This window comes from Lepisosteus platostomus, chromosome 3 (genome assembly GCF_059453375.1).
Source record: "Lepisosteus platostomus isolate fLepPlt1 chromosome 3, fLepPlt1.hap1, whole genome shotgun sequence".
NCBI lineage: Eukaryota > Metazoa > Chordata > Actinopteri > Semionotiformes > Lepisosteidae > Lepisosteus > Lepisosteus platostomus.
Genome location: NC_142613.1, coordinates 76,085,242 through 76,106,690, shown reverse-complemented (window position 1 = coordinate 76,106,690; position 21,449 = coordinate 76,085,242). Strand labels below are relative to the sequence as shown.

The following is a 21,449-nucleotide window of genomic DNA, read 5'->3' as shown; positions in this document are numbered from 1 at the left end:
TAATTATGTGCTTCTAGAGTTTTTTTTCTGTGGTTTTTAACTTTACTTTAGATTTTTATTGCATTTTGTCAATGTAGCTCCTTTGGGACAAAAAGCATAATTTTATGCAAGTTTACTAAGACAGGCAACTTAATAAATTTTAACAAGTCAATTAAAAGTTAAAGGTTATTTAAATATAAACAATGATGATTAAATAGTTTAGAACTGAAATAATATTAATGCGTGAGGACCGTTTTATAGTTCTGCAGCTGCCTACTGTATAGTTGTCAGATCAATTTTATTTAATAACTAAATATTTAGCACAAATTTCATTTTTATTATGTTACATATTAAAAGTCCTCTGTAGGAGAAATACATTCGATAGTGGAGTGTATGAAGTCTTAATTATGAGATAAAAATCCTCTATACAGCTGTACCTTAATTGGGAGAAAAAAAATCCTACATGTGTTTTATGTACAGTACAAGTGGGACAATATCCAATCAGGATACTGCTGTAGAAAGCTAACAAACCTGGTTGAAGATTGTTTAAGTTAAAGCATGTTTATATTGCTATAGTGAAAAGCAAAGCTCACAAGCCTTTCTCCTAGGATGAACCTCCATAGTTTTACACTAACATAACTTATTGTCCATGTGAAGAACAATTGTGGGGAATCGGTCGACTCGGAGTGCGGATGAGAGAGAATGAGCAGACAGAAGGCGAGCTGCAGCAGTAAGGAGAGGAACTTATTGCCCTTTTGTTTACAAAAGGTGCGCTCGTCGCTGCAGGTGGGGGATGGAAGGTGGAGCTCACAGCTGTGAGGTAACCTCGAGTATGCCACGAGGGAAAAGAGAGAAAATTCATTCATTCGTTCATTACCTGAAAAGCGCTTTGAGTGGAGTGTCCAGAAAAGCGCTATATAAGTGTAAGCAATTATTATTATTATTATTATTATTAAAATGCATCGGGGTCCCCCCTTATATAGCTCTCCTGGAAGGGGAAACTGCTGCTGGGAAGGGGTCGAAGGGTGACGGCTAAGCGGAACACTACAATGATATATTATACAGGCAGGCCCCATTTCAGGTCATAAAGGCCCATGGGGGAATGGGGGGCAAGGGCCACCATTTATCTTGACCATCTGACACTGGAAGTGGAGGTGATCTGGTCAGCATCACACTCCGGCTGGCCGGTACTCATTTGGAAAGCAGGCTGAGTGGACCTGCGAGCCGTCTAGAATGAAATTAGAGCAAGCTACATCACTTGCCCCTACCTGGGATTGAACCCGGAACCTTCCGGTCAGGAATAATATATATATAATATAATACATAATGTTATTGTTATTCCTTACACTCACATTTCACTCCACTCAAAGCATTTTACAGGTAATAGGGACTCCCCTCCACCACTACTAGTGTGCAGCCCCCACCTGGATGATGCGATGGCAGCCTGTGTGGCGCGGTGCACCATGTGGTAGCTGTATCCCGAAACTGAGTCGGTGGAATCAAAAGAAGTCACCTAGCATTATTGAATCTCATTTAATTGCAATAGCTTTAATCAACGGTCTTGATTGTTTCCCACTCATGCCTTTTTGGGGGGAGAACATGTCAAAATCCGATGCCCAAATAGGCTCAGATACAGATCGCAAAATTGCTCAGTTGACACCCCAGATAGGGTTAGGGTTAGCATTCACGCACTACTTAGACAATTTTTAAGCTCAGCGCTGGATTTTGGGGCCCATGTTAGGTTTAGGATGGGTAGTTTTATATTTCTATCTGACTTTTTTTTTTCAGAAGCCCTCTGGGGCCTGGATGACATGGAGCACTGCATGTTGTTTGTATCCCAAACTGTGTCGTTCGGATCAGAAGTTGTAACCAAACGTTGTAGAATCTTATGCATTTGCAAGAGCTTTTATCAACACTCATACTTTTTTGGGGGGGAATATTTTGAAATCTGATGCCCGGAGGACTTCAGATATTGATTGAGAAATGGGTCATCTGACACCCCAGCTATGGTTACGGTTAGCATTCACACACCAAGTAGACCATTTTTTTACGCTCAGCGCTGGATTTTGGGGCCCAAGTCAGCTTTAGGATGAGTGATTTTTTTATCTTATCTTAATTTTTTTAAGGACTTTTTTGTGTCTTGATGGCGCTAAGTCTTGGGCCCCAAAATTCAAACCGACTTGGCCCCTTTTACAGTATGTTGACACTCCAGATAGGGTACATTGAGTTATTCATGGCATCCTTTACACACAACGATTTTGCATCAAGAAAGCCTTTTTAGTTTCGCTTTTCTAGCTTTCTGATTCACCATAGAGAAGTTTACAAGATATATTTCACCCACGGCCACCCATACACTGAATATCTCCAAAACATTTTAAGACTTCTTATCTTAGACATTTCTTTTTTTCTTTTACTCTCCCTGTGAACTAGATAGATTGTTTAGTTTATGTATTGAGTCTATAAATAGTGTTTGTAAATATTATTTTATTTGAACTTCCAATTTCATTGACATGTCCTACAGATTGTATAGCCTGAACATTTGCATTCATTTTTTTATATCTCAAAATTAATGCTAACTCTTTGCAACACGTTCTTCAACACATTATGAGAAATGAAAATCATTATCTTTTGTTTGTATTTTTCTGTCATGTGTGTCATGTGTGAGCACTAAAGGTTAAGTGTGTTAAAGACAAATATAATGCTAGTGTGAATTTTCAAAATGTATTGTTTTAATTGTGAAAATCTAGTCTGCAGTTTCTTACTTCATATTACTTTTGTGTGTTATTTGTTGTCATTACCTCATAAAATGTTATTTTTCCACACTCAGTAAATATAACTACAGTGGGCACCTTCAAGACAATTTGATTTATTTATCTTCTGCTATACCATCTCATTATCTGATTATATTTTCTTAATTTATCTACACAACACTATAAAATTTATCATTTTGATTCTTATTTTGTTACAGTTCATTCTGATATAAGGTCTGCTAACGGCTGTTCACTTAGCTTCATCAAGTAACCCCAGGACATTAGAGATTATTAGGATAAATAAACTGACATCAAATCCCATAAACAGCAGGAGGAGGAGTCAACAACCCTTGTGCTATAACTGTCACATCACCAAGTAATTTCCAGGTACTGCAAAGCAGACAATGTGGTATTGATGTTGTCTGTATTATTTTAAGTTTTATGATTTTATATATATAATACAAGCTTGAAATTTGAATTGAGTATCAGTACTGTCTAAATTTCAAGGTGACTCTGTTCAATGGAACAGTCAGAAATACAAGCAGTTGGATACTGTTTTGAATCGAATTCTTCCTGCCTGAAGGAAGTGCGATCTACAGCTGTGTATGTGGTGATGTATATTTTTACAGTGGCAGTGGTGATGCTTACAGTGTGTGGAAACCTGGTGGTGATCATCTCTATCTCTCACTTCAAGCAGCTCCACACACCAACTAACTTCCTAATGCTCTCTCTGGCTGTGACAGATTTTCTAGTAGGAGCAGTTGTGATGCCTTTCAGTATAATTTTATTAATAGAGACCTGTTGGTATTTTGGAGAAATGTTTTGCATCATTTATAAAATCTTGTTTTTTTTCCTCATTTCTGTTTCAATTGGTAATGTGGCATACATAGCTATTGACCGCTATTTTGTTGTTTGTTACCCATTACTTTATTCTACTAAAGTCACAGTTAATGTTACAGCTGCTGTCATATTGCTTAATTGGCTGATATCACTACTGTACAATTTGGCCTTCATGTATTTTAATGGAAATATTGGTGGTACTGAAATGCTAAACTTTTGCCTTGGAGACTGTTTGCTCTTCATAACTAAAAGCTGGGTAATCATTGATTTATTATGTACATTGATATTGCCCTGTTCTATAATGATAACACTGTATTTCAAGATTTTTGTAGTTGCTCGTAAGCATGCACATGCAATCAGCTCTGTTACAGAGCAAATGCGTTCAGCAAATGGAGGGAATAATAAAATTTCCACAAAATCTGAAAGGAAAGCTGCAAAAACATTAGGAATATTAGTGTTTGCATTTCTGTTTTGTGTGGTACCATATTATATATGCAGTCTCACTCTTGAAAATGTGGACCAGACCTCATTAGTATTTAGTCTTCTGGGTTGGTTGTTATATTTTAATTCTGCTATAAATCCTATTATTTACGCTTTGTTTTATCCCTGGTTCCAGAAGTCTATTAAGCTGATTGTTACATTTAAAATATTTAAAATAGAATCCTCCCTTATAAATGTGTTTTCTAAAGAGATTTAAATGTACAGTCTTCTCATTACATACTAAATATAAGAATTCATTTAATGCTGAAATTGTTTATTGTTAAAGTTTTATACTTTTTATTTTATTTTATGTTATACTATATTAAATTTGTATTTAATATGTCTTTAAAAATCACTAAAACATCCTCATCAAAGCAAATATAAATACCTTTTATGATAAAAAAAATGGAGCATTGCTTTTGTGCTTGGTCCTTATCCTTAATGTCAGAGTAGTTTTGCACTTTTTAGAAATATAATTAATCCTGCTGGTGGGAATGTTTTAACTGGAGTGTTATTGCTGTTTCACATGATTACTTTTTCTTTTACTTTTACTTTTATTGTAATTTACGAAAAAAGGAGAACTAGCAGCTGCATCTGTGATTATGTTTGCTCATCGATACCTTTTATTTCAAATGTATATTCTTAATAACATGAAAGCAACCTAAAACACATTTTTATATAACTTTGCTTTGTAAAACATACATTAAAATGTTTTTCAAATATCTTGTACTTGTGAATTTGTCATGCAATGAAATGAGTCTTTTTGAATTTTAAACCTTTCAAGCATTTTAAAAGCAGGGCTTATCAGTTGCAGGACATTAACTGTCCAGTTCCTACACTGTTTTCTTTAATATATTTTTTTCACATTTCATCTATTGAAATCAACACCTCATCCTTCAGAATTTAATTATACATCGTAGCATTTTCGGATTCGGTAAGAGCAGACACAGTGACTCAGTCACTCGTTGAGTGAAAAACAACGCTTTTATTGAATTTCGGCACAGCCAGCCCCACACTCCCACGCCCACAGAGAGAGAGGGAGAATGAGCAGGCGCCAGAGAGACAAGAGAGAGAGAGCAACACACTGGGGTCTATTCGGGTAGTTACACAGGGATAGTGTGGCAGTTGGGTACAAGTATAACAGAGGTGCGAAACCAGGGAACTATTTACAAGAATGCAGGTGATCTTACCAAACTGTACGCCCGTTTTGCAGTGGGTCAGCTGCACTGGTCAGCAGCTTTCCTAGTCCCCGCCCTGACCACTACTACTCCCGTCCTGCCCCTCGCTGCGTACCCCAGCCGGGCGCTCTTCGACTGCAGCACCTGACGAATGCACTAAAACTGCCCCGACCTGAGATGTCTGACGTCCCACTGACATCGAATAGCCCGTCTACGTCCAGCACACAATCCTGCAGCCTCCGCGGCGCCCACTGTGTCAAGGTGGAGCCAGGCGGTCCACCCCCTCAGCCCCCTCCGGCCCAGTGAAATCTGGACATGGCTGCTCCCCGGGCTCCTCTGCGCTCTACTGTTCAAGTGCCCCCTCACGAGCCCTGAAGGGAGCCAGGCAGTCTCGGTGCATGACCACCACCCTACCTCGCTTAATGAACCGGACACGGTAAACCTCCCCCAAGACCTCCAGGACCTCCCCGGGTCCCTCCCAGGCCGGCGCCAGCTTTGGACTGAGGCCCTTGCGGTGCTGCGGGTTCTAGACCCATACGAGGTCCCCTGGTCTAAAAGGGGTCCCTCTGCAGTGCAAATCGTAGTAGCGCCTCTGCCATACCCCCGCCTGAATCAGGCGGCTTCGGGCGATGCTACAGTATGTACTCTCAGCATCCGCTGCTGCAGGTCCCACTTGTACGTAATCCAGCCTGGCTGGCTGTGCCAGCACTCCTCCCAGTGTCAAACTGAATACCAAATCCACTAGGGTGTGCAATTCCTGGCCCAGCATGAGCGAGGCCAGGGTGCACCCAGTGAACTCCTGCACAGCGGTCCAGTGTGCCCAGAGGGCAAGGAGTAAGTGGCGACCCCAATCCCACTTGGTGCCGCAAGACCAGTGTGGCCAGTTGAGTGGAGAGCGTCCAGTCAAAACACTCCACCAACCCTTCGTTTTAGAGTGCAGTGGGGTGGTCCGTGTTTTCTTAATCCACAGGCGAAGGCACACCTCTGCAAACACCCGGGACTTGAAATTCTGCCCCTGGTTGCTGTGGAGCTCCTCTGGCACCCCCAGCCTGATGAACATCCCCTCCAGCAGGGCATCGGTTACAGTGGATGCGCTCAGATCCATCACTACCAGGACGTAGCGGCTGCCTGCCTCGGTGCGTGGAAATGCGCCCAGCACATCCACCCCCACCCGCTCCATGGGCGCCCCCACCTAATGTTGTTGGAGGGGCGTCCATGAGCGCCCGGGTGGACCCTTCTGGGCCACGCACCTCTGGCAGGACTGCCCCACGTCCTGGTGACAGAGACCCCAATAGAAGTGGCCCTGGAGTCGCTGCAGAGTTTTCGCAGAGCAGAAGTGCCCCACACCCGGCTGGCCATGCACCGCTTGGAGAACTGCCCAGCAGAGTGACCATGGCACCACAAGCTGCCACCTGACCCCGTCGCTGGAGGGTACCCACCACCCTGGCGCAGGACCCCGTCTCTTACCTCCAAGACCTTCCACAGTGTGCAGAGCACATTCACGGACTTTGGGTGAGGGGCGAGCTCCTCCCGCGCGGGCCGGGTCCCCGCCGCCTTCCAGCGGAACACTGGCCTGATGTCGGGGTCTGCTTCCTGCTGCTGCACCATACCTGCCAGGCACACACCAAATGGCCCACTCAAGGACGTGGCTGCAGTGCTCGCTTCCCCCTCACCGCGGGTGGCCTCCTCACACTGCTCCCAGTGGGCGCAATAGTGGCAGTCCGAGAGAAAGTCTGCATTTCGGTGGCGAGACCCCACACGGGGTGTCGTACTCCTGAAGGATCTCAATCCACCTCGCCATTTGACTCTCCGGCTCTTTGAAATTGAGCAGCCAGGTGATAGGGCTTTAAGTGGCGGACTGCAGAGACTACAGCCAGCAACTCCCTGAGGATGACGCGATAATTTCTCTCGGCCTTGTTGAGCACCAGGCTAAAGTACGCGACGACCCTCTCCCCGTCTGGCCCCTCCTGTGCTAGCACTGCACCCACCCCCGTATCCCTGGCATCTGTATCCAGCACATAGGGCAGCATCGGATCTGGGAAGGCCAGGACGGGGGCCCCCACCAGTGCCTCCCACAGTCCACATCCCCCACAAAACGCCGCCCCTTCTCCGTGAGGCGGTGCAGCTGGGCAGCAAGGCTGGCGAAGTCCCAGATGAACCTCCAGTAATAAGACGGCAACCCCAGGAAACTGCGGAGCTCCATCACAGCACGGGGCACCGGCCAGTTGCGCACCACGGTGACCTTCCCTGGGTCTGTGTCCACCCCTCGTAGCCCGACCACATGCCCCACATGCCGCAACAGCTCCCCCACAGCACGCCCTCTCTCAGCATTGCGCTTGGCCCCCGCATTCCCCCCAAGCAGCCAAACCATCAACCGCCCAGCCGGGAGGCCCGGGAACCAACTCCGAAACGCTCGCCCCGACACCCGTGACCCCAACAGGCCCCGGCAATGCCCGCTGCTGCCGCCTCCGCTTCCCGCTCTTGTCAGCCCCGGACACCTCCCGCCCCGCCTGCCGCGAAACTGATTTGTTCCCCCTGCCCCACCAACTCTTGCCGGCCCAAGTCAAGGCAACCACCCACCTGCTACAACCAGTCCAACCCCAGGATACAGTCCTTGCGGATCGGGGCAAGGTAGAAGGAGTGTTTTATCCTCGCAGCCCCAAACTGCATGGTGAGCCCCTACTTGCCATGGACCTCTGCGCACTGCCCCGTCACTGTCCTCAGGCGCTGGCTGGTGGTTTCCAATCCTGGGGGTCCGTCTGCCTCGGTGCCCAGCTGGACACCAGGCCGCAGCAGGGTGATTGTCAAGCTGGTGTCTTTTTGTTGTAGTTGTAATTTTTGTAGGTGCTGGCGGACCGCCATCAACATCTGAGACCAGCCGTTTACCCAGGTCGCCATCTAAAACTGGGCCTCAAAAAGTTGCCGTGCCCCATTCTAGAGGCTCGGTCGCACCGGAGCTGGCTGGTGCAGGGGTGGCGGGCTGGACCCTGCTGGTCTGGCATCTCCTTCCGGCCTGGTGTGTTGGCCAGGTCTGACATCTCCTTCCCACCACACGGACGGAGGCGACACAGGAAAAGGTCCCTCCTCTGCTGAGTAGATCACCGTTGGGTAGCCCTGGTAAGGGCTGTGGCCACTGGTGGTGCTGAGGGGCTGTTCTGGCCCCTGGCGGCTCATGCTTGTCTCCAAAAGGCCCTTTAGGGGGTTGCTCGGCTGCCGGGGGAACCTCATAAATTCTCACAAGAACCTCATTTCCTCATAAAATATTATTTTTCCACACTCAGTAAATATAACTACAGTGTGCACCTTCGAGACAAATTTTATTTATTCATCCTGCTACACAGTTTTCTGCTTTTATCATATCATTATCTGATTATATTTTCTTATTATCTATACAACACTATAAAATTCATTGTTTTGTTACAGTTCTTTCTGATGTAAGGTCTGCTAAGGGCTGTTCACTTAGCTTCATCAAGTAACCCCAGGACATTAGAGATTATTAGGATAAATAAACTGACATCAAATCCCGTAAGCAGCAGGAGGAGGAGTCAACAACCCTTGTGCTATAACTGTCACACCACCATCAAGGAATTTCCAGGTACTGCAAAGCAGACAAAGTTGCATTGATGTTGTCTGTATTTTTTTAAGTTTTCTAATTCTACATATATAATACAAGCTTGAAATTTGAATTGTGTTGTATCAGTACTGTCTGAATTTCAAGGATTCAAGAATTGACTCTGTTCAATGGAACAGTCAGAAATACAAGCAGTTGAATACTGTTTTGAATCTAATTCTTCCTGCATGAAGGAAGTGCGATCTCCAGCTGTGTATGTGGTGATGTATATTTTTACAGTGGCAGTGGTGATGCTGACAGTGTGTGGAAACCTGGTGGTGATCATCTCTGTCTCTCACTTCAAGCAGCGCCACACACCGACTAACTTCCTAATGCTCTCCCTGGCTGTGGCAGATTTTCTAGTAGGAGCAGTTGTGATGCCTTTCAGTATAATTTTATTAATAGAGACCTGTTGGTATTTTGGAGAAATGTTTTGCATCATTTATAAAATCTTGTATTTTTTCATTATTTCTGTTTCAATTGGTAATGTTGCATGCATAGCTATTGACCGCTATTTTGTTGTTTGTTACCCATTACTTTATTCTACTAAAGTCACAGTTAATGTTACAGCTGCCGTCATATTGCTTAATTGGTTGATATCACTACTGTACAATTTGGCATTCATGTACTTTAATGGAAATATTGATGGTACTGAAATGCTAAACTTTTGCCTTGGAGACTGTTTGCTTTTCATAACTAAAAGTGGTATCATAATTGATTTATTATTTACATTGATATTGCCTTGTTCTATAATGATAACGTTATATTTCAAGATTTTTGTAGTTGCTCGACAGCATGCACATGCAATCAGCTCTGTTACAGAGCAGATGCGTTCAGCAGATGGAGACAATAATAAAATTTCCACAAAATCTGAAAGGAAAGCTGCAAAAACATTAGGAATATTAGTGATTGTATTTCTTCTCTGTTTGGTACCATATTATATATGCAGTCTCGCTCTTGAAAATGTGGACCGGACCTCACTACTATTTAGTCTTCTAAGTTGGTTGTTATATTTTAATTCTGCTATAAACCCTATTATTTATGCTTTGTTTTATCCCTGGTTCCAGAAGTCAGTTAAGCTGATTGTTACCCTTAAGATATTTAAAATAGAATCCTCCCTGATTAATGTGTTTTCTAAAGACATTTAAATTTACAGTTATCCCATTACATAAGAAAATAAAAAAAATAATTATCTAATTCATTTAAAAAAGAAATCTGGAGGATTGTTTTTATCCTCTGTATGTATCTTTAATGTCAGTATAGATGTCCAGCTCCAAGAAGTGTAATAAAACCTGCTGATGGGCTGTTTTGACTGGAGTGTTAATATTTTTGTTGCATGAAGATTTCTTTCTTTTATTTCAATGTCTTCACAGAGGTGTTTATGTTTATTAGAATGAATAGAGGGTGAGCTGCAGGGATGACCTGTGTGACATGGGTACCCTGCAGCAACAGCTGAGTTTTTAATATCATTTTACTCATAAATACTGGATAGACGTTGTTTTTTATTTTTAAAATAGAATCCTCCCTTATAAATGTGTTTTCTAAAGAGATTTAAATGTACAGTCTTCTCATTACATACTAAATAATTCATTTAATGTTGAAATTGTTTATTGTTAAAGTTGTATACTATTTTATTTGATTTTATACGATATTAAATTTGTATTTAATATTTCTTTAAAGATTACTAGAATGTCCTCATCAAAGCAAATTTAAATACCTTTTATGAGAAAAAAAGGTAGCATCGCTTTTGTGCTTGGTATTATCCTTAATGTCAGAGTAGTTTTTCACTTTTTAGAAGTATAATTAATCCTACTGACAGGAATTTTTTAACTGGAGTGTTATTGCTGTTTCACATGGTTCCTTCTTGTTTTACTTTTACTCTAGAGTATTTACGAAAAAGGAGAAGTGACAGCTGAAGCTGTGATTTTGCTTCAGCAATACCTTTTATTTCAAATGTATATTCTTAATAGCATGAAAGCAACCTAAAACACATTTTTACATAACTTAGCTTTGTAAAAAATACATTAAAATGTTTTCCAAATATCTTGTACTTGTGAATTTGTTATGCAATGAAATTAGTCTTTTTGAAGTTTAAACCTTTAAAGCATTTTAAAAGCAGGGCTTATCAGTTGCAGGACATTGTTGTCCAGTTTCTACACTGTTTTTCTTTCTTTAATATATTTTTTCACATTTTATCTATTAAATTCAAAACCTCATCCTTAAGAATTTAATTATAAATGAAAAAGCTATTTAATAAAAAATATTTATTTAGAGTCGAAGGTTCAGCTATTTGGTTCTGAAGATTTTTTTCTTTTCTTTTTCTGTGATTTTGAACACACTTCTTTTTTTTAGTCTGTTTTGTGGTTTACACTTCAGAGTGGGTCTCTATGAACTTTGTACACTCTTTTCCTACAGAAAATGCAATATTTTATAAGGTGTATATTTAAAACTGGTTTGAACTGGATTAGAAGAATACTGGAAGGCCTACTATATAATTCTATATCATATAGGAATGCATTATCAAATGTGTCTGGAAAAATAGTTTATGTGTCAGAAATTATAATGGGACTGTCACAAGCCTACCTCTAACAACATATCCCGTGAGACCTAAGAACACAGAAAATTACAATGGATAGCAAACATACTGTATGTTTTATTTTAACAAAACTCTTCACTATATTGAACAAACCAAACTTACCCTTATACTAATTGTTGTCTTCATAATAAAACTAGTCTGAATTAATGCCTTGTGCGTATGTGTCTCTCAGTCCTCCACAATTTATTTTAGCACAATCCACAAACCACATCTAAACCTTGATGACCTAAAGTATAGTTGCAGGTCAGTTAAAATTACTGTCCTGCTGACCTCTCACAGTAATCATTGAACTTTCAGATGCAGTCTAGAGCGCACAGTGTGTCAGTAGGTATACAGTACAGTAGTGTCATAAACAGACATTTTTTTTCAAATAATCTGAAGCAGAACTGCATTACAATTTAAAACTGCCAGGTGGCACAGTGAATCTTTAATGTACCACAGTTGCATGTGTTTGTCAGAAATCTCAGTAGAGCGTTTAATATGTATTAACTCATTAGTGCTTTTCTGCACTAACTGAACTGTATACATACTAGAGGCAATTTCATTAAATATAATAATTACATTGAGACAGTGTGTTGTCACTACATTGCTACCACTCCAAATGAGATATGTCAAAACAATGTAGAACAATAAATTTTCATTTTTAAATACATACTGTAAGTCATATAGAATTATTAAGTTGTGTATAAATAAAATATTACATATAGCTATATAAATATTAAAAAGTAATTCGAAAATAAATAGTAATTAGAAAACAACAAATAGTAATATAAACAGTGGTCCTGAGGTGTGTTTCTTTTTGGGGTTCAACCCTCCATGTCCTATAGCCAGAGCCCTGTCCCTTAACAAAGTGGGTTAAACCAAAACTATCCTACCTACAGATGCAGCCATTCAAAATGGGTGGGGTATTTCACGGTATACCCCAGTGGGCGTGTCGCATCAAAACGCAGTATCACACAGTATCACGCGGTGTATCGGGTCATTTGACGTCATGCCAGAAAGTATCCGGAATCACCTTGTAAAACCACCAGAAGGAGCCAATAAAGCTTAACCTCTCATGTACAGCATTTGAGCTTTTAAATTTAAACTGTGTATTACAGCATGTTAATCATCAGTCATTAAAAAGTTGGTATATTTTATGAAAGCAAGATTGCTCAGTTGGACAAAAGTACAGTACACAACCTACATTTATAAGAAATATTTATGCATCGAAGCCTTTACCGAAGACATTACTAATAGTATTAATAATTAATGACTTTGGACAAGCTGTAAACTCAAAGTATTATGCTGGTCCACATTCTTTCTAACTGTCATTTTCAACGAAAATACTTTTAGTTTTTTCTTTGACAAACACCACAGCATTTCGTGGATCTAACTAACGAGGACAGGACATTAGCTAGCCAATACAATAAAGGAATTACTTTTTTTGCTAATTTCTTTTGCACATTTGTACAAGCACTTGGAATCTGTCCAAGCCCTACTTTGTCAGGCATTTTCTTTTACTGCAATGCACATAAAAACTCCCTTGCTTTTAACAGAGCATGTCATAATTTCTAACTACGAAAATTATTTAAACTGCGACACTTATCATTCAACTAGAGCTCAAAACATCACAAGGATCCTCAAGAGCACATCAAAGACTGTATTAAAAGATACTCGTATCAGATACATGAGAATCCAGGCTTTTTTTTATCAACGCTTTCTTTTCCGTATACCAGATATTATGGAACCACTTCAGAAGGATGTCAGCCAGTCAGATTCCAGGAATCAGTACTTTAAAGAAAAAATACACACCGGTATTCCATTTCTCCCTAAACATTTTAAGCATCGAAGTCTTTAACTAACATGTGAAATAGCGTGTAAAAAAGTGGTAGTTTTAAGCTTTTCTGCTAATATAATATGTAATCGCGTATCTAAAGAAATTAATAACGATATGATTATATTCGTGTACTGCGACAGGTCTGTGTAGGGCTGTTTTGCCTCACAATCAGACAAATGCAACAGAAATTGGGCTGTGTAGTCTTCTAAGTATCTTAATAAACTTTCGGCATAGCTTTCTCCCCGTTTAGATTTATTTTTCTTGGGATCTTGGGATCAAACGTGGAAACATTAGATTGTAATCTTTTTTATTTTTTAAATACATTTTAGAAAAGTGTAATCTATACTAAAAAGCTGTACACCACCTGCTATAAAGATACATATTGTAATACTTTCGGGTTAGGATAGGACGGACACAAGAACTCAGACTTGCGGAGTTAAAGCAAGTTAAAGCCTTGATTTTATATATCACCTTTAAAAGTGGCATCTCAAAGAAATACAGATTACAAAGTAAATACCCAACACTGATTGTACCCATCTGTCATGCTAATAAAGCACCTTGAATTGAATTGAATTGAGGGGGGGGAGGGCGAGCGAGAGCACAGCCAGGACAGACAGGCTAATAAGATACACTCCACAGACATTCACAACAGCGACATATCATAAAAAAAAGTTTGCACCTATTGTTAAATTATTACTTGTTTTTCAGGAAGTTAAAAAAACACTTGAATTACTTATCCATTCTCTTGAAATAAAATTATTTTTAAAGCAATGCAAATCTTGTCAGTCAGCTCTTTTTTCTCGATTCAAACAACTTGGGATAACAAGTGGTCTCAAAGTCACCGAGCTCACAGAGCATTAGCTCACCAACGCATTAGGATGTTAAAGCGATTTCATTGAGGAGACTAGCTTTCTTAACTAGTAAGTACTGTACTTACTGGGTTTTGGAGGGGGGGAGGTGTCTTTCGCTGGAAATCTCGCCCCCTTCTACTTTGAAAATACCTGTGAAACTGGTTTAATTCATCACAGCCAGCACTCCCGCAGAGAGGGGGGTTGTACTTGCAGTGCATCGGTATAGATGGGAAACACAGAACCGAGTCAAGTCTAGCCATGTGTGAGTCTAGTCTCACAGAGCTTCAACAGCAGATGACAACTTGTGAGTTCGATTAAGAATGAATAAAAGCATTTCATTAATAACGCATTTGATTTGTCTGGGTGCTGACAAAGTAAAAAACAATTACTTTTTGACAATGAAGAACTGTGTGTGTCTCTCTCTCTCTGCTGGCGTTTGTAATCGTTTTTATTTTTAAATACATTTTAGCAAAGTAATGTACCATAAAAGTAATGTGAGACATATTTGGGTTAACATGTTCAGTGTTCAGTGTGTGGTAATTTGTTTGGTGCAAGTGAAGTTTTATTTAAAATCTGACCCAGGGAAAAGTGTGGTGTGGACGGCTGAGGAGAGAATGCAGGCTCGCGCTTGTCCGTTATTCTTTTTGTCTTCTTCTGGCTTGGTCGGATAGCTTTTGTTTTTGTTTTATCAATAAAGTTTGATAATCGGCCAGTGAAAGCTCTGTTGTCCTTCACATGAATGCCTGAATCATTGTACCGAACCCAGGATTTTACAGTATTTTTTCTTTAAAATACCAATAACAGCAACATACAGTTTACATAAGATGTTGATGTTCCAAAATTAATATCGTTTATGACCTTTATGACCTTCGTTATGCTCTTCGTTAATGTCTAAGCTGGAACACATCATTATATCTCATTTTGTATTTCTTTTAATAAAAATCGTTTTCCCAGTCTAACAGTATTGTTGTTATTGTTTTTATCCTGTAAAGCGCTTTGAGTAGCCACCTTTAAAGGCGCCATATACAATAAAGTTCATTATTATTACTATTGTTAATTTGCTGGACAGAGAGGAAAACATTATTATGCAGAAGACAATGATAGCGATTTACGTTGCATTGTGCATTGTGCTGCTGTAATACAGTTTTAAATAATTAAAAGTCAAAACAGTATCAGCTTTATTTATAGGTTTTAAATAAAGGCGATTTAAACACAATTTAAATCAATATAAATGTTTATATTGTAACGCATAGGTGACTATTCATTGTTATTAAAATGACTTAAATTCGATCATGTTGTGATATTTAGAAATATAAATTTGTTTGGTGCGAGTGAAGTTTTATTTAATCTCTGACCCAGGGAAATGTTTTATTTTTTCAAAGAAATGTTTGTTAAAAAAAAGTCATGTCTTCGGCTGGATTCAAACACGCAACGTGTGATGTAGGAGTCAGGAACCTAACCCACAGCGCCGCCAGCAAGGTCACATGAGGAGTGTTGAAAAAGCCTTACAAACATTATCAACAGACATCGTACATCGTGTACTTTTCTTGTGTTGCGGTACATGAATATAATTATATCGTTATTAATTTCTTTAGATACGCAATTCCATATTATATTCCCTTTTAATCAAATTCTAAAAGTTTGCTTGTTGACTCCAGTATCACGTTAGATAAAGACTTCGATGCTTAAAATGTTTAGGGAGAAATGGAATACTGGTGTGTATGTTTTCGTTAAAGTACCGAGACCAGCCATGTATTGTATGTTTATGTTCCAAAATTAATATCGTTTATGGCCTTCACACTTGTTACAGTATGGTCCTATTCTTTTTATGCTCAGCTACTAAGATTTCCCTTTAGTGGTAATTTAAATCTTTCTACAACCGACAAATGGACCACGAGTGCCCCTGTCGGTCAGCCAATCACGTACCGCGGTATTTTGCGCGAGGCCATACCCAATTACCTCGGGTACATGTCTACACCGCGCACTTTGAATGGTTGCATCTGTAAACATTCAAACATTCACAAAGCATCTCATTCTTTCATGTTGTTGTCCCTCATTAAATGGAAGTACTTAAGTGACGTTCAGGAAGGATAAAGACAGCAATACAATTTCACCCAACTGTTTCTAATCATAATCATCTTTGATTATTAGCTACAGTATATACTGTATGTCTAACATTAATACCTCTTTTCACATTAGTCCCATGCATCCCTCCTTCCATTTTATCTCCACGGTACAGCTACCTTTCAGTTAACTCCTTTCTGAATGTGTCCAATGGCCTGGGGGCTACTATCCTATCTAAAATACTCAAAACATTCACAAAGCATTTGATTCTTGTTGTCATATAATGTAACACCCAAGTAAGCCCAAGCTCACAGTCCCTGGAAGTTTGACAACTGACAAGTGACTTCCAGCTAGGGTCCCAGTCCAGATGGGTCCTTTTTTGAGTAGTAGACTATAAGATACAGATGTTGGGAGCTTCACTATTGCAGGTGTCAAACATGGAGCCACTTTATGATGTCCTGGTTTGTTTCAGTACATATTTTGAAACAGTCTGAAACAGTCACATCTCAGATGCAGTTATTAAGACAGGAGACCAACGTTGTGGCACTGTTATTGTCTGTTCTAGGCAAGAGAAAGATTAAGAAAAATCATTTTTTACAAGCATTGAATACCTATCTTAATAATTACCCCTACTGATGCAATGATGACAGGAAGCATTGTGCTGTAATTGGTGTTATCTTTCATATGAGATGTTAAACTGGATTTGTGATTGTTTGTGGTCAATAAAGTGTTCATGGGAGTATTTCTTAGAACAGGTGGGTAGCTGTGTCAGCATGCGTAGGCTGCAAAGGAACAAGTAATAGGTTGTTACCTATTGAGAGGTTGTAAAGGTTGTCACCTCTTGATTGGTCTTTTTCTATCCTCTGCTCCTGCCTCTCACTCCTCCTCTTTTCCAGCCTTTGTTCTCCCCCTACATTACCTTTGCCTACTGCCTTGTCTCTCTCACACCTAAAGAAGGCTCCACGGCCGAAATGTTGTGTTCTCTTTCTTTTTTTCAACATGGAATAAACCTATTACTTGTTTCTTAGAACAGGTGTGCTAATCCCAGATCACTCACTAAAGTTATGTAAAGCAGCTTCTGAATTTAGTTTCATATTGGCGTAAATTGAATCTAAATGTAACTTACTGTCTAAAACAGTATTATGAAATGTATATATATAATGTATTGTTACAAATAAGAAAATATAAAACACAGAGCAGGCTAATCAATAATTATAGTAAATAATTAAAACCCTCAGTTGTCAAAGATATGCCACAAATATAAACGAGTGGCTGGTACAGTTAGTGGCACCTGACTTCTTTCTTCTATTGCACAACTGTAAGAGTAATACATGAGAGGGAAACTAGTTGCTAAACTAATTGCTACACAACATACAATATAAAAGTTACCCTATCTTCAAAACAGCATGATTCAGAGGCCTGTGTTTCGAGCTGCACAGAAAAACCAAGACTGCTAACCCAGTACTCAGAAATCCTATATAAATATGAAAGAATATGACAAGAATGCATTTGTACCTTAACCATACCCATGATTTTTCATTCCTCCTACCGAAAACAAAAACGTCTCCATATCATAATACTACCACAGAGCATACAGTAAATTATATTGAAATGAGAGTGCATTTCAGGCCAGTGTAAGGTTTGGGTTACAAGAACCCTTAAATGTTGACTCCAGTTATAAATCTATTTGCATGTTAAATGAGAAAATTAAGAGAGTTTACACAGTAGAATAGGTTTTCTGACAACTTTTGATCTGACTCAGTTTTGGACTACAATTACTGAAAGGAGCAATATACAATACATTTTAAGCAGCCAAAAGTGTCAAAAAGAAAGTTGAAGATGGGAGCAAATTATCACTCGTCCTAAACTTGACTTACAGTGTAAAATACAAAATACAGTGTTAAAAATATCAAAGTAGAGTGGGAATGCTAACCCTAACCCAAGCTGGAGTCTCAAGAGAGCAATTGTGAAATCTGACTCTGAAGCCCTCCAATAATCAGATCTGAAAATGTTCCTCAAACCTAAAACATGTGTCTAAAACAATCAAAAAATGAAACAAAACCTTGGAAATGCATCTTCTTCATTAATCTTCCTCAGGCAAATTTTAAATAGGCTACAAAATGCTATATACAGTACATGGTATTGAAATGAGTGTGTATTTCAGGCCAGTGTAGGACAAGAGGCCTTTAACGTTGACTCCAGTTATACAGTAATTTTCTTGAGAAGAGGGTCAAATAGAAGTAGTAAACACATTTTTATGTGTTTCCACAAACTCATCTGCTAATACAGCTGCTTGCAAGAGCAAGGTAACTTTCTGCTCAATGAAATAAGCTGCAATACAGTCAAGCAGACAAATGTTGAATTCTTTAGGCAGAATTAGCTGTTTAATTTGTTAAAATCAGCTACTTTGCAAGCAGTTCATGACTTATGAAGAGGTACCCCTTTATCCTTTGCACTCTAAACAAAAGTTTTCTTTTTTTCATAATGTCAAAGCCTTTACTTTAACAGTATGCCTCATGGACTAATTCATAGTATAATTAAAACAAAACACCCACTGGACACATTCTGATCTGATATGAAGTAGGGTTAATAACTTCTGTTTTAAAATATTGGTTTTAAGATTTGAATCTCTTGTAACTGTTAATACAATGGTGAATATAATTCTGGTTCTACTGTTTATTGTCTAATATTGCGATTGTTATTCATGTGTGTTATACCTGTGATGTGGTTGTTGAGTTACTCAGGTTCAGTCTTTGCGTTTTCACATTGAAAAAATATGCATGTGCTGTGTTGATGTTATTGGTTTTACAGTAAATCAAATATGCATTTTTATTTATTTAAATCGCACTTTCTTATCTCCCAATTTTCCACACATGCAATTCACATGAAGTCATATCACCAGATATACCGAAACAGTAGAGTACACATCAGTGTATGATACCATATACAGTAGTTTTAAAGCCACTACAGTGTAGTATTTGTGAATATTTGTTTTTATAATTAAAATATAGTAAAATTGTTTCCTGATTACTTGTTGATTAAATCTACTTTGAGAGAAAATATTAATTATTTTAACGCATATGTAAACCTGAAAGAAGCACATCACATTCACAACAAGTTACTGTATAATAATAAACTCTTTCTTTATACCGTATATCCGACTGAGTATTTTTGTTTTTGTAAAACAGTCATACTTTCTTTTTAAAAATTAATTTAATATTTTAAATACTGTAATATACAGTATGAATTAAACAAAGGTCTAGACACTATACAACTTCTATAACTGGAAAAAAAGTGTCCCAAAGGGGTCAGCATAGATCGGGATTTAAAACCAATCCTTTTCTGGTGACAGCCCAAATGCTTCCACAAGCCTTGTTAAGCATTTGCTGTGCCACCTGGCAGTTTTACAAAAGAGTGCAGTCCGACAACTGAATATTTTTCGAGTGCTGCAGTAGGGTGTGATGACATGTGTACACCACACTCTGCTGCTTTATCCGGTGTGCATTCTGCATGGCTGGAACTGGAATTGGAAAACAAAATGAGTGTTACAGAGTGTTTTCAGTACTGTATATGTAGATAGAGATAGATAGATAAGACTTTATTAATCCCGTAGGGAAATTGATGTGTTACAGCAGTCCAGCCCAAGACAAACAAAAAAAAAAACTCAGAATAGTTATAAAACAAAAGACAACAAAATAAATATAAAAAAAATTAAAAACAATTAAAATAAATACATAGGTGTGTGCAAAATGTGATGATCGTAGTCACTGTAAAAACAATTAAATACAGTATGTGCAAAATGTGCATAGGTTTATACAGACAAAGTGTAGTACACTTGATTTGAGTATGTGTAGATGTTTGAATCTGCGATGCACATATCGTTAATTTGATCTTGGCTCTGTGATTATCTTATCCAAGCAGTATAGCTCATTTGATCAATTTCTATTAGAGTTCACAGGGGTGAGGGATGTACTCTTTGCCTGATTGTTGCCAAATGTACAGTAGGGCACCACAGTGCAGTGAACAAGTGCTGTTTTTAGGCAACACATACTGTAGTGGCAGTTTCCAACGGCGTCCTCTGGTTCATGTCTCTCTGGACATTTGAAGAAATCTATTGACTAAATTTTATGGTACCAATGAGAATATTGAAAACATTCATACTCATATTCTACTCAAGGTCTGTTCTATTAAAGGACTTCAGCCACATAAAGCATCTGGCTGCTCTTTTTTACACTGATTCAATAGCAGTAATATCTTCTCTATCTCATTGTGACATAACTTGCACACACACCTCTAAATGAGGTTTCCCTAGTGTATTATACAATTTTAATATAACATAATGTTATGAGTTCAGTGGTTATAAAATCTAGGATTTGCAGTTCCCAGTGCCTAAAAATGAATAGATTAATAGAATTCAGGTGGTTGCCCTGATTGAGGATCAAAGAGGACTGTCTTGTGATTTACCGTGTTTTTTCTTAATAAATTATATTTTTGTGTTTTATGTGATGTATGTGAATGTCCAATATGTCACATCATCATCAATCATGCCAGCAAGTGAACTGACTTGAATTGATCAAACATTCAGATCACAGATAAACAGCATAAGACGACACAGGAGAGGTAGGAAGGAGAGAGAAGACAGGAAAGAGTAGAGAAGGAAAAAAAAGTGAGAGACAGACTAATGATTGTGTCAGGTGAGAGGACTTCGATCAGATCACAGTTAGTGACTGTATTCTGAATAAGTTATTTTTCTAACTTGTTTAAGACAGCGGCAAGAAAATCTGATTCCCTTTATTGATGAATCCCCTGGCTAAAAATATTCTGTCTTAGTTGGTGATGCATTTTAGAATATGGAGACAGATTCCTATTAGCTATTGGCTTTCCAGGTTATAGGAAGGAACATTTAGCATTGGGTTGTATTCTTTAGGACAAACAGTATTTCTCTGGTTTAGGTATTATATAGGATTTCAATTAAGGTTTTGTTAAGTTTTCTGTTGTTGTTGTTAATTGTAGATAAATATTTTTTTTGTGCTAGATGCCTCTGATTTATTATTGTTAAAAACAAATCACCAGGGCATGATGGTATTTTCTTAGTCATTCTTAAGAAAATGTGGACTGATATTTGTAGACCTATAGTCAGAATATTTTATCTCTCATTTAGAATTGGAATAGTACCCACACATTGGAAAATTGCAAATGTAACATCAATCCACATAAACAGAGATAAGACTGAATCTGGAAATTACAGACCAATCAGTCTTGTCTGTTACTGGTAAAGTAAA

At 39.0% G+C, this 21,449-nt stretch overlaps 2 protein-coding genes across 2 annotated transcripts; both read left to right on the top strand.

Moving 5' to 3' along the window:
• Nucleotides 1–3,249: 3,249 nt before the first annotated feature.
• On the top strand, nt 3,250–4,690 carry LOC148675515 (trace amine-associated receptor 13c-like). The gene has a single exon (XM_088627200.1). The coding sequence runs from the start codon at nt 3,250–3,252 to the stop codon at nt 4,264–4,266; it is 1,017 nt and encodes a 338-aa protein (XP_088483326.1). The 3' UTR covers nt 4,267–4,690.
• A 4,278-nt stretch (nt 4,691–8,968) lies between these two features.
• Nucleotides 8,969–9,985, top strand: LOC148675514 (trace amine-associated receptor 13c-like). The gene has a single exon (XM_088627199.1). It carries the CDS (start codon nt 8,969–8,971, stop codon nt 9,983–9,985), a length of 1,017 nt encoding a protein of 338 aa, XP_088483325.1.
• Nucleotides 9,986–21,449: the final 11,464 nt, after the last annotated feature.

Coding starts and splice junctions, on each gene's coding strand:
- LOC148675514 (XM_088627199.1), top strand. CDS start 8,969: ATGGAACAGTCAGAAATACAAGCAGTTGAATACTGTTTTGAATCTAAT.
- LOC148675515 (XM_088627200.1), top strand. CDS start 3,250: ATGGAACAGTCAGAAATACAAGCAGTTGGATACTGTTTTGAATCGAAT.